This window comes from Macrobrachium nipponense, chromosome 37 (genome assembly GCF_015104395.2).
Source record: "Macrobrachium nipponense isolate FS-2020 chromosome 37, ASM1510439v2, whole genome shotgun sequence".
In the NCBI taxonomy this organism is placed as follows: domain Eukaryota; kingdom Metazoa; phylum Arthropoda; class Malacostraca; order Decapoda; family Palaemonidae; genus Macrobrachium; species Macrobrachium nipponense.
Window position 1 is genome coordinate 27592967 of NC_061097.1, and position 14278 is coordinate 27607244.

The 14278-nt window shown below is 36.2% G+C and overlaps 1 protein-coding gene across 1 annotated transcript in view; it reads right to left on the minus strand.

Annotated features, from left to right (window-relative positions):
* Window positions 1-14278, minus strand: part of LOC135209325 (neuronal acetylcholine receptor subunit alpha-9-I-like) — a 58691-nt gene that overhangs the window by 24156 nt on the left and 20257 nt on the right. Inside the window, 2 exon segments of the mRNA XM_064242028.1 lie at window positions 2304-2509; window positions 8341-8472. Coding sequence (XP_064098098.1) covers window positions 2304-2509; window positions 8341-8472 — 338 coding nt within the window.

Consider the following 14278-nt stretch of genomic DNA (forward strand, 5'->3'; position numbering starts at 1 on the left):
CTTGTTTGATTCTGAACGGGCTACTGTTTCTATTTCTTTTTGTAATAATTAGGATCCTTCTCTTTATTACCATCGGCAACGTATTGTGTGTTTTTAGCATTATGTTGCTGGTTACGTATAAAGCAATGAATGACGAACTATTAGGAACTGAGTGATTACTAATAAGACAAGTTATCACTACTGCATTCAATATTAACTGTTTGTACTTCATTCTTTGCTAAAATTTGAAATAGTGAGGGATCCTGGTCAGCGCATTTAGCCTGATGAAAGTTTTTTACAGACATGTTATTCCTTGCAATCCAGCCATATTTTTAAAGTTAAGTTGAGTCATTGAGGTTCGATATTTTATATAACTCAAAAAACTCAAGGCTAAAACTGCGATCGGGACTTGCAAAGGAGCATTTATTGTCATGACCCGAAATAGTGTTACCTCTAATTTATATAGATTTGTACGGGTGTTCCACTTGTTTTTTGTGTGTTTTCTAATCACTACGGTGCTTAACGACCCTATCCATGCATCTGTATAAATACAGACGTCCACTGCGTAAACGCATATTCACTGTTTAATATGATTTGTTACGTAAGGGATTAATAATCACCCAAAATGATAAAATTAACATAGTATATGATTATGATATTTCAGTAGAACTTCTGGAAACAGACACTCAAAGATAAAAACTCGCAGTAGCGAAATCTCAATGATGTAGATAATTTCTGTAAAAAAAGTAAGATTAAGAATGTCTCGTAACTTCAGCCACAGGAATAACGAAATTCGACCTGCAAAGGAAACACTCAAAGTTACTCCAAATGAATAAAAAATTGTACTTAGCTTGCTTTTGTGGGAAGTCACGGTGTTCCGATAACGACACACGGCCTTGGTCCTCCTTCTCTATTTAGCGGATGACCTGGTTTGGCTTGAGTTTCCTCCGTGCGCGTTGTTTCGATGATTCGAGCCCTTGAAAGATCCGATGCTGCAGACGCGTTCGGTTTGTTTCTTGGAGTGCCGGAAACGCTCACTAACGATGTTTTCTTGAATGATTCTAATGAGAGACGAAGCTTGCGTTGTCGTAGGAAAAAGGACACGTCGGTTTTGTTTCTTGAAGTTATTCACTAACGATGATACTAAGTTACTTGAAGAATCTCTTGCTTTCGTCGTCGTTAAAGAGTTCTTGTTGTTTTCTGAAGTCGCTCACTAAACGATGAAAATAAGTTGCTTGAAGAATCTGCTGCTTCCGTCGTCGTTGACTTCTTATGATACATGATTTATTATTCTGGTTTTTCTTCGTAGGACGTTGTAGAGTTCTTCTGGTACGCTGGCCACCAATATTAGGGCTTGTGCCTTGTATGATAAGGCGCCCTATGAGGTAATGTTAGACTTGCGATAATCTTAAGCTAAGTCGGTTGGTATTGCACTTCCATATTCGTGGGAGTGTCTTGGGGTTTGTAGATCACTTACGAAGTCGGTATTATGTTCTTGGTTATTACGACGATGTGTTAAACTCATGATGATGATTCGGTGAGGAGGTTCTTGTAGAAAACACGAAGTATAAAAATAGATATATTCTTCTGAAGTTTTACATGCTGAAGATCAGATATGATTGTACAAGTCTTCTAATAACGATAGCTTGATCGCTTCTGCCAATGATGATGGCTACTTCTGTTCTCTCTACATGATAAAAGCTTAGGTAAAGAGATACAGGTCTTCTAATGACGATAGCTAACTCTGTTCTGCCTGTCTACCATCTCTGTTACAAGTTATGAAGGAACAGACAGTAGTTCGAACATATGAACATACATACAAAAGACATAGTTTCATACGAACACACAATCAAAATGAGACACGCTACAGATCACGTAGGCCGTTTGAATTATAGGTCGGGGTAGTTGTCTCAAGCAGGGAGCTTGGACTAATGTTTATAAACAATTGAATGACTACAGGTGACGGCATGTTATCTTAGCCTACATACTTATTGTATACGTCATCTTTAGCGTCTCTAGTCTGATCACATTCCTGCAAGCAATCTTTTATATATATATATGGACTAACATTCCATATTTTTATTATGTAAACACTTACATATTATATATATATATATATATATATATATATATATATATATATATATATATATATATATATTTATACATAAATACATATTTATGCTTATGATAAAATGTTAATGACACCTAAATCTCTGACTTTAGTCTTTTAATAGGTGCCTTTCCCTTTTCATAGTAATAATAGGCAATATAATCCATTGAAAGTTTCTGAAGGTAACGAACCTTCGTGGAGCATAACTCACGTTTTGTAGGATGGTCTTATCATCCTTGACAGACGTCGGGAGCTCAAAATGGAGGAAGACGAGTCGGGCCATTCCTCCTAAAACTACTTTTATGACCACAGTGGGAACCTCCAGCCCTCTGATTCCCCGGTGGTGTATGTTCAGCGTCAGCACTGACAGCCCAGAGGCGAAGCTGACGAGGCAGATTGTAACGCCGTAGTACATACCTGAGGGAGAAAAGGGTTTGGTAAATACTGCACCAAGCAGGGTTATAGAAACGTTTATTTATGTACAGTACAGCGCTACATCATGGTTCCCTTCTAATTTACTTATTTATGTTCAAAGTTCCATTATGATTCCCCTGAAAGTTATTTATGTTCAGAGTTCCAACGTGATTCCCCATGAAGTGACCTATTTAGTTCAGAGTTCCAACGTTGTTACCCTGTTATTTTTGTTTAGACTTCCAACGTGGTTCCCCTGGAAGTGACCTATTTATTTTCAGACTTTCAACGTTGTTCCCCTTGGAGCTATTTATGTTCAGAGTTCCAACGTGGTTCCCCTGGAATTGACCTATTTATGTTCAGAGTTCCCACGTGGTTCCCCTGGAAGTGACCTATTTATGTTCAGAGTTCCAACGTGGTTCCACTGGAGGTTAAAAGCAAATTGAGGTGTAAATCAGCTACACTCATATGATCTCAAAAATTAATAGTGATTCTAAAATAGACACTGTATCATTAGGCATGGTATTAAGATCTGATGAATAGTCAAAGCCGATTATAAGCGAGTGATAATTGCGTATAACTCATGCCACCCACCTTCCTTATAATTGCGTAACAGTTGCGGTTGTATATTGGTTGAACGAGTAATATGTCTCTCCATTAGACTTAGTGTATTGTTTATATCATACATCATTATTCTGTGATTTCATTATATTTTCGAGCATGCTATTAATTTACAGGGTTGGCAATGATTAAATCGAACTGATTTAATCAAGTGATTAAATCACCGATTTTTTCATTTAAAAACTCATGATTTTTTTTTTTTTTTTTTTTTAAAGCAAAGAAATTGAAAAATATGGTTTGGAGGTTGATAAAAAGTTTAGCATAACTGTGCTGTAACTATTTATTTTGATAATAAAACAATGCAAGTACATACTTTAGGCCAGGACTGGAAAGCTAAAAGATAAATCAATAATAATTCTGTCATAAAATGCAGTTTGAGGAGAAAAGTATTGAAAAAACATCTAACAAAAAATAAATATATATATATAAGATATAAAAAATAAAAAAAATCACTGACCCTGTTATTAAAAAAATCTCTTATGTTGACTTTCCAATTAAAATGTCCATAAAACAAGCTATCACAAAAATAACCATGGTTTGATAAGTATACTTCATTCCTGATCGCTGCGGAAGTGGACAGGTGTCGTGGACCAAGTGTGGATTATACACAACCCCCCCCCCCCCCCCCCCCTTTGTAAAGCGCTTATACATCACGTAAAATTTGCACACTTTTAAAGTTTCAATTCGCCCTCCCTCCTTTCAAATATCGAAAATAACCAACTGCCAATTGACCCCCGTCACCCGAAACCTTTGTTCTCTGTGATTCTTGCGCCCTTACAAATCCAACCAAATTGGGTCGTAATGTTCAGCGACCTTTTCATGACCTATTGCACCAGAGGTCAGTAGGTCTGTTGCTGGCGGCAATAATTTATCCGTATTACAAGCACATTCTAGTGTATTGCAATATAACATTCATTTGCCGAATTAGCAGCTCATAATATTACTTCTTATCCAGTTTGAAGGAATATGTAAAATGAGATGAATAATAAACCACAAGTTAAAAATGCGCTGAAGTTTCTGCTGCGCAATCGAGTTTTCTGTACAAAGTCTAATGCTATATAAAGCTAGCAGCTATGACCAATAGTGCTTGAATTGCTCCCCAGATGCTGAGTTTAACCTTAATTAAAATAAGTCTACCGAGGCTAGAAGGCTTTAATTTGGTGTGTTTGATGTTTGGAGGGCGGATATGATCAACGTACCAATTTGCAGCCCTCTAGCCTCAGTAGTTTTTAAGATCTGAGGGCCGATAGGAAAGCGCAGACGGACAGACAAAGACGCCGGAATAATTTACGTTTTCTGAAAACTAAAAATGAAAACAGTAATGTTTGATCAAGCAGAGTGAGAGGCTGGAAACCTTGGATTGAGAAGCGCCAAGCAAAGTCAGACTCAAGGGAGTAATTAGCTTGAGATTTACGAAAACTGATTGAACTCCTATAATTGAAAAATTGAGAGAGAATTTTCAGGCACAATACTTCCAGAGACAGAGGAAATAGTTGAAGAGGAATTACGAAAAAAGGAAAAAATTACTTAGGCAATAGTAGTCTTCTAAATCTCCAACACACGTCATTGGAAACCACTCATTATGAATGAGAGGGATGAACATTGTACATCATAAAACTTTCTTGTCATGTTTATATTTAATGTTAAATTCAGGAATATTTTTTCCCTCTGGTATAGTTCATTAGAGATTTGCGTCATAATAGCCTTCTCAGCTGCTTTGAAGTATTTTTCTTCTGACTCGTATAGTTTAATTGGCTTCATTTCGAAATGCAAAAAGCCTTGTTATTTATCCTGACTTCTTTGCCAGGAGTTCGGTTTCGCTGAGACAAAAATAGGCAGCAGCACGAAAAATAGACTAATCGCTCCTAATTCTCTTTCTCTGTATTGAATTTCTTTCCGACCTCCTCTTATTCCTCTTATTTCTCTTCTCCTCTCTTCTCCTACCTACGCCGTATACCTGCAGCCGTGTCCTGCCTATCGCTCACGAAAGCAATTAGCGAGTTTTATCACAAGGAACTGAGTACTTTCTGCTAAGTAAACAAAAATTCGTAGTTAGTATCTGTGTGTGTGCGTGTTTTTTTTTTTATATATATAAAAATGTTCGAGTATGAAAAATCATGGACAGAACTTTGAATCGGAAGCCTAATCTACTGGGGACAGAGCTCTTTCATTTCTCCTCACCTACAAGGTTTTTTTTTTTTAGTCATAATGTCACCTGTGCAATAATTATTAATTTTCGAGCAACATATTTGCCTCGAGTATTCAATTTTCGAAAAGTGAGATAAGTACTGTAAATTGCTTGAGGGACTGCCATCCAATAGTGTTTGTTGTATTGGCTTTAGTTTGATATACATTATGATTAATGTTCATTTGTTACCATTTTACTTCTAATCATGAATCTGCAGTATGGTAGTTTTCTTGTCGTAGAACCAAAGTGTATCATCTCCGTAGGGGATTAGTACCTTCAGTACGCCCAACAGGGTGCACTGTCGGCATTACGTCCCTTCGACCCCTAGCTGCAACCCCATTTAATTCCTTTTACAGTACCTCCATTCATATTATCTTTCTACCATCTTGCTATCCACCCTCCCCAAACAACTATTTCGAAGTGCAACTGCTTTAAGGTTTTCCTCCTGTTACACCTTCCACACCTTTTACTGCCAATTTCCTTTTCAGCGCTGAAAGACGTCATAGGTTCCAGACTGTATATTCCCTTCCCTTCCAGAGTATATCGTAATCAGAAGAAGCATCCTTCTGGCGATTAATGATGGCGATTGCTTAAGCAAGCAGAGTTAATTCAGTCATTTGTGCTATTTTTAGCAAACAATGCTTCACCGAAACCCTCACTTGAGACGCTGAACTGGAAGATCAGGTAATTGCTTCAAACGGCCGTTTCGAGGATCTTGGAAGTGGATGGAATGCGAAAGTTTCCCTTTTACCGTCTAGTTATTTGCCTTCGGAGAATTTCATCTCTCGTTGAATTATTAATCGTTTAGGCCGATATAAACAGCTTTGATAATTATTGATAGACAAGTTATGTGTACAGTGAAATTAATCTTTGAATAAAATTGTATTATCCAACAACCCAATATTTACCACGTAACAATCATTTTGCACCAACTGAATTATGCCAAAGATAATTAGGTAACAGAGGAGTCGAAGTTCAGGGGCTTAGCCCCTTTCTCAAGTAGTTCAAGGAATCATCGGGGGGCAAAGGGAGGTTGGGGGAGGGGGGCCCATTGGTGAGAGGAACGTCTTCCAGTTGGAAAGTGTTCGGGCTGCTCCAAAAGTTGGGACATGTGACACTTCACATTCTTGTCGACGGACGATCAGAAATAGCCGGCATTGTACTTTGAAATGAGACCAATAAAATCCTCTCTCTCTCTCTCTCTCTCTCCTCTCTCTCTCTCTCTCTCTCTCTCTCTCCACATCCAAAGGAGGCAGATAAACACACGTAAAATACGCATGCGCTGATAAAATCCATTTGGTATGAAAGTTTAAAGTTGGTATTCATCTTTGTTGGTACAGAGCATTGCTATCTCATTCCCTTATTTTTTTTCTTATTAATCTCATCATTATAAAGAGGTCTTCAATCCAAGATATGGTAAAAATGTTGAAATACTAGTGTTGCAAATAATAAAATTTGGAAAATCATTAGTCCTTTGATACATAGTACCTTTAATTGTGAAGTTTTCTTGTTACAACCATCTATCAAGTCTTTTGCAAATATTGGCACCTCCTGAAGCAGTAAATAGGCTGTAGCGTGTATTTTTCTGAAATATGTTAACTTACGATATGAAATCAATGTTAAAAACAACTATATAGACACGAGTATTTTCAGCAAATAGTCGAGTGTTGATTACAAGTAAACGGAAACAACCAAAATGATTTAAACTAATGTGCCACTTTTTTTTTAACAATCCAAGTTTTCTCCAGTCACTGGGAAGATGTGAAATTCCCTTCTATATGGCCCATATGGGTGTCATAAATCCTTTCAGCCCCTGGAAGATGCTCCTCAGAATCCAGAAAATATAAAATCTTGAGGGACAATAGGAGGAAGGAATCAAGGTAAGCTGTTTTAACTTGAGGCAGAAGAAATTGGTGTATTTCTCATAGACTACCCAGGTGGGTGATGCCCATCCTGCTTCAAAGACAACTACTTATAGGCGGTGTGCTACAAAGACTTCTTGCAATTCGATGAAAGCAATGATGATGACTAGTATTGCAAAGAATTTTCTACACTTCGCCCAACAACATGGGAACTACAAGAAAGTATCTGAGTGGACCATATTAGTCCAGACACAAGAACATTGTTGTTCACCAAGTGCATTCACAAGTGTAGGACCTTTTACCCGGTGATGTTCACTCCTCCAAATAAGGTGATTCTGTTGGTAGCAAAGATTAGGTTATAGAATACCAAACTGAGTTTTTCAACTCCTGGAGGGCACAGGGCACTACTCAACATCGCCCAGAACTGAAAAGGGAGCCTCAGTCTTGCTTTCTAGAAGCTTCTACTACCAACAACCCTTCAGGGGGATGTAAATGGTAGCCAAGGACTTTTACGTTATGGGAATGATACCATTTTCAGTTCAACTAAATGTTCTTTTGCCGCTTGAATCTTTTACGTGGAATGTTGGACATTGCTACTACTGCTGTGCTGGAATACTAAACAATATCTTTGCATTTTGTTTTGCCTGAGGATTTAATATGTGTTAATGCGTCATGTGCACGAAAGAAAAAAAGTACTCACTCTGTACTAGGTCAAAGCCTAATAATTAATTGATTTATTAATTAATTGCCATAATATTTCAAGGATTAGTCTTGGGCTTTCGTTTTAAAATCAGTAGAAAACGCGTGATAGAATATTTGTTTTTATAAATATATGAGGATCGTTGCTACATCTAGATAGGTGCTTTTGTTTCAGTATATTTCACCCTTCCTTCTTATTCCTCTTATTCTGTCTTCATTCTCTTCTCGTTCTTAGTTTTTAGTACACTAATTTAAGTTCACTTTTTTCCGTTGTTTTGTAATCCATATCCTATTGAGTTTCCTTTTATTCTTTCATCAGTTCTTTCCATTTATACTGTTCGCATTCTTTATTTTAATCCAAGTCGGTCTATCCTTATTCCCTTTCTTATCAATTTTCAGAGAGAAAGAGAGAAGAAGAGGACAAAAGTGAACGCTGCCACAAACACGGAGGGAAGCGAGAGACTTACTGATGAGAGGCGTCTTCTCCGTCGGGGGGAGGCTCTCCCGGATCGTCATGAGAAAAACAGTCATAGATAAAAGGGACGAGATCCCCAGGGTCACCTTCTCCCCGGATTCGCTCGGAACGTAGAACAGCAGCGCTGAAATGCGAAGAGAGAAAGAAAGAAAGAAAAAAAAGTGAGGATGTCTACTACACCTGGATGTGGATGCCATGGGAGGCATGGAACAATGGAAGTATATATACATAATGTACATCATGTATGTTTTTGCGCGTGTATTTATATATGATGCGTATACGGAAAAGGTTACCAAGAGAGAGAGAGAGAGAGAGAGAGAGAGAGAGAGAGAGAGAGCGAGCGGGTATTGAAGTGAAGAAGAGTTTGCCCACGTCGTGGTGGGCGGGGAAGGGGGTTTGGGGGAGGAGAACGTTGTCAAGATACCTACAATTGTATATATATAATATATATATATATATATAGTATATATATTGTGTGTATTATATATATATATAATAGATATAGTATGTATATATATATATATATATATATATATATATATATATATATATATATATAGTATATATATATATATATATATATATATATATATGTATAGTGTGTGTGTTGTGTTATATGTATGTATGTGCACTACATATATAGTATGATATATACATATATAACATACATATATATATACATATATATATGTAGTATGTATGTAGTATGTATGTATGTATGTATGTATACACATACACACACACCCATATATATATATATATATATATATATATATATATATATATATATATATATATATATATATGGGTGTGTGTGTGTGTGTGTGTGTGTGTGAAAGCAAAGGCCGTGACGGGCGAAAGAAAGAAGAAACGAAAGCAAGGAAGTGAAACGCTGCACTTAAAGAAGTTGCAGAGAGAACTTTATCGGAGCAGAATTTTTCTTTTCAGTCGGGAACGAGAACGGGATGTCAGACTTCCTTTTAGTACGAGAAAATGTCTTACTGCAGAGTGCAACGCTACAGCGATTCCTAGCACATAACAAAAGGCGAATGTCTACAAACAGGATTTATCAGCATGTAAAAGGATGAGAATGGCAGTCAAGGGGAAACTGAGCGAAGATGTGTATAATAAGAACTGATATTGTAAATCTGAGCAGATATTTGTGGGGTTATAAGGATTAGTTTCTTAAGGGAGAATAAATGCAAGAGAAGGGTCAACTCGGAGATATGCGCCCAGAAGAAAATGCAAATGGAGAAACACTCTTGGGATAGAAAGCAGTCCTGTACCAGACGCCTGTGTGTTTTGAAGATTTATTGAATGCGTTGGTTGTAAGCAGGACGGATCTGTATGATGCAAGGGGGCGGGGTTAGCATAAATCTGAGAATGCTGTTGGTAATTCACGATGTAAAATTGATAACTAAGTAGTTAAAGGAGAGGAAAGTCGTTGGTAGTTTGACTGGTTTTAGAAGCCCTAGAGTTGTGAATGCGTGACTGGGTGGCCCGTCAAAATGTTCAGGGTGAATCTAGGTTGAAGGATTGGCCAAAAAAATGATATGAGTAATTATATTGTGTGAGGGTTGACGTAGGTGGATGTAGTTATTATAATTATGGAATGAGATTATTTAGTACACTAGGAAAAAACAGTATAATTTCATTAACATAGATATATAAAATGCAGCGTGAAGGGATGTTCAAGCAGTGTCAGATGATGTTTCGAGGGAGTGACAACAAATATTAGAACGTGTATATAATAGCCACTTGTTTGGTTCAAAAGTGGATCTGAACCAGTGGTTTTTTGTGTCTGAAATGAAGTTTAAGATTGTAGGTGGAGTGATTTTAGAAGTCACAGAAAGGACATCAGATGTAGCTGAAAGCTGCAAGGAAAGAAAAATGGGGAGGGTGGGGGTTGGGGATGGAGGTCGTGGAAGGTTTGCTGATGATACAGTTCTGATTGAAGATAGTGAAGAGAAGCTGCAGATAATAGCAAAGGACTTTGTAGGTTTTGAATGAGACATTTAAAGGTAAATTTAAGCAAAAGAAAGGTTATGAGCAAAAGAAGGTGATGGAAGATTGGGATGTGTTGATTTGTTTGGAGTAATGGAAATAGATGATGATAAGATGAAAGACTAGGTGCCACAAAATAGGTAAACAAAGAGAGTATTAGGGTATATGCAAAAGATGTTGAGAAGCAAAAGTATGGAGAGCATGTTAAGCCACCTCTCCTTTATGGAAGTGATGTGTGAATGTTGAATGCACAAGAAGGAAAGAGGCTGAATGTATTGATATTTATTTTTACATAGTATATAAGAGGAGTTAGAGAGATGGAAACCGTGAAAAATATGGAAGTGCGTGAAAGTTATTAAAAAACTTAGCGTTAAGGAGAAAATGGTGCTACTGGTCACATTCACATTTAAACATCCTAATAAGTTTTTTCAATGTTCTCCACCGAAAACCTTGATATCAGAAGTTGGTAATATATAAAAGTGCCATTACAGCACTATGCCAGTTAAAGAGAGCTCTTATGAAATTATTAAAGTGTAAAATTTAAATAGTCTGTATTTAAACTGAACTAAAATAGACTATACCTCATTGTGTGAATGTGATATCAAAGTATTCAATGGGAAATGTTCCAAAACAAATTATAAAATTAAGTTGATAAATAATAGGCCGTGTATGTATATATATACATACTACATACATACATATAAACATATATTTATATATATATATATATTATAGATGAATAATTATCACATCGAACCGTGATCCATTTACTATATCAATTTTCAAGCTACAAATGTCCTTTAATATCTAAATTCACTTTACCTCCCTAAATGATATATCATATATTATACCGAAGGGGAATTTTTTAATTGATAATAATTTCGTCCCCCCATGGGGATCGAACCACCGTCCAAGTGGACGGGGACGAAATCAGAACAGTCAGTGACGCTATCCAATCAGCCAACAGAGACGCTATAAGTTCATATCGATTCTGACCTTACAAATCACCCTCGATCTGGATGCTGTTTCCGTAATAATTCGACCACTAACAATCGTAAAACACGGTAACTTATCTTTTGGGAATGTTTTTTTTTTAATAGTCGAAGAACAGATGATTACAAACGATTAGTTTTGATGAAAAATGAACAGGAAATCTTTGTTTATGATAATTGCAACGTTAACAGTTATGTTTGGATTCATAAAAACACTTAACAAAAAATTTTCCACAACCCTAATAATTTTTTTAGTTAATTCTATTCGATTCTTTTATCTGAACATCTTGTTGAAATGATTAATCCATTAGTAAGTAGCTTAGCAGATTCTGATACAATGAATGACATTGATTGATAAATAAATTAGTGAGCTGATTAGTCGTGTTTTCACTTTTGTTGATTTTGATGGAAGGTTAATCCAGACGTAAGGCTTACCATATGTTAACCTTTTTTTTTCATGATGCCCTATATTAAAGACATGTAGGTTCCAGTATTTCTAAAAATTTTATAAAGAATTGATTCAACCACGTGTGAAAGATTGAAAATTCGGAGTGTAACGATCAATATTATTTCGTATAGCTAAGGGAAATCATCTTTTACCACCATTAAAAAAAAATAAACCTGTACATTTAATATTTTGTTCACAATATTAAGCAAAATTACACCTGCAAATGTAACGTGGTTTATATGAATTAACGGCATCATGCATATTCTGGATGGAAGCGACAATGTAAACGCTTTTGTTGATAGATTAAATGAATTATTGGTTCCATCGATAGAATTTACTGCGTCGATGGAAAGTGATTGTAGCCTGTTTCGGACTGCAGAATACATACAGGTAATATTAGGCTCAAGTTTAGTGCAAACAGGCAATGGATCAATATTTCCGCATTTGTACGCTTGTTCTGGCTGCAATAATAATGCAAACAAATCAGTCTTCTCATCCATGTTATTGAAAGTGTTACGTAAATTTAGCAATGAATTTGGTGATGATGAAATGGACGGCACTGGAATTACTGGCAGGTAATTTAATATGCAAATAATGTAAATAATCTGGAGGTGTATTAGACGGAGCATAAAAAACACAAAAATGTTTTTTTTATAATAGCAACGTAGAAATATATTGCCCAAATTTTCACATGCCTCGAGTTTCATACAGATTCCAAACTTTGCAATACCATTCTTGATACGCAGTCATATGCATTTCTGTAACCTTTTAAATAACTACAGCTGATCTCCGGTCTTTAAAATTTGCCTGGTAAACCATATCTAACCTGTATTATTACCTTTTCCCACGCCTTGACTTTATCAACAGATTTCTTACCACCAAGCTTCTTTTAAACAAACATCTCCTAACCAGTCCTGTCACTCCATCTTTATCCAAATTTACGTTTCATCACGACCGAACATATAGTTATCCATGTTCCTTCATTGCACATTTAGTCCACAGATATCTGTATATTCCCTTCTTTGAGAAATGGTATTAGAAAACAATTTGCTTAACCCATATGTCTTCTGATTTACAGGACCACTTTTATTGTTGCTTGATGAACTCCTTTTTATTCAATCATTCTGTCTTGCTCTCATCATATTTAGTTTTAGTTTTCTGAAAAGAAAACTATGTGTCAGCTTTGTCTGTCCGTCCGTATCTTTTTTGTCCGCCACAGATCTTAAAAACTACTGAGCCTAGAGGGCTGCAACTTGGTATGTTAATTATCCACTCTCCAATGATCAAACATACCAAATTACAGCTTTCTAGCCTCTGTAGTTTTCATTTTATTTAAGCTTAAAGTTACCAGTGATCGTTCCTCTGACAACGCGCCGTCCTACGGCGCAATGTTTACTTTTGTATAGTTCATTATGAAGACATCTCCCACCTTGGTGTTATCACGGTTAATTAGTATGGCGCAGCAAGGAAAGAGCATCCACCATGATGAAGCAATATGCGGCAGACTGACGCATAATAAATACTTAGATGTGGGTGATGAAAGCCCCTAAGATGCTGGTGGGTAGCTGCATATCAATTTGGCGTGGAAATCAGCCATCAAGAGTAGGATACGCTGCTGGAAAATATCATATACAGAAATATGGAATCATACACTGTCGAGAGCTTCAAATACCATGGCTTGGTAAGAAAAACCACATAAACTGAAATAGAATAGGGACTTGAATTTGCAGTGAAATTGAAATAGAATAGGGACTTAAATTTGCAGTGAAACAAATAGAGTAGAAACTTGAATTTGCAGTGAAACTGAAATAGAATAGGGACTTAAATTTGCAGTGAAACTGGAATAGAAGAGGGACTTGAATTTGCAATAAAACTGAAATAGAAGAGGGAATTAAATTTGCAGTGAAACTGAAATAAAAGAGGGACTTAATTTTGAAATAGAATTGGGACTTAAATTTGAGAGAAACTGAAATAGAAGAGGGGATTAAATTTGCAGTGAAACGGAAATAAAAGAGGGATTTAAATTTGAAATAGAATTGGGACTTAGATTTGAGAGAAACTGAAATGGAAGAGGGACTAAACTTGTAGTGAATCTGAAATAGAATAGAGGCTTAAATTTGCAGTGAAACTGAAATAAAATAGGGACTTGAACTTGCAGTGAAACTGAAATAAAAAAGGGACTTAAATTTGCAGTAAAACTGAAATAAAATAAAGTCTTAAATTTGCAGTGAATCTGAAATAGAATAGAGACTTAAATTTGCAGTTAAACTGAAATAAAAGAGGGACTTAAATTTCCACTGAAATATATGTAGAAAATTTGATTTGTCTATAAATTCATTTTTGTTCTGCATTTTCATCAAGGAAACTAAAATGAAAATACAACCAATTCTGAGGCAAAAGAATTGAGAGAAAAGACTTGTGATTGAAATTCTAAGAAGGGTCTGTCAGCCTGCATTTGGCAATACTGAGATGAGAGATTCAAAGGA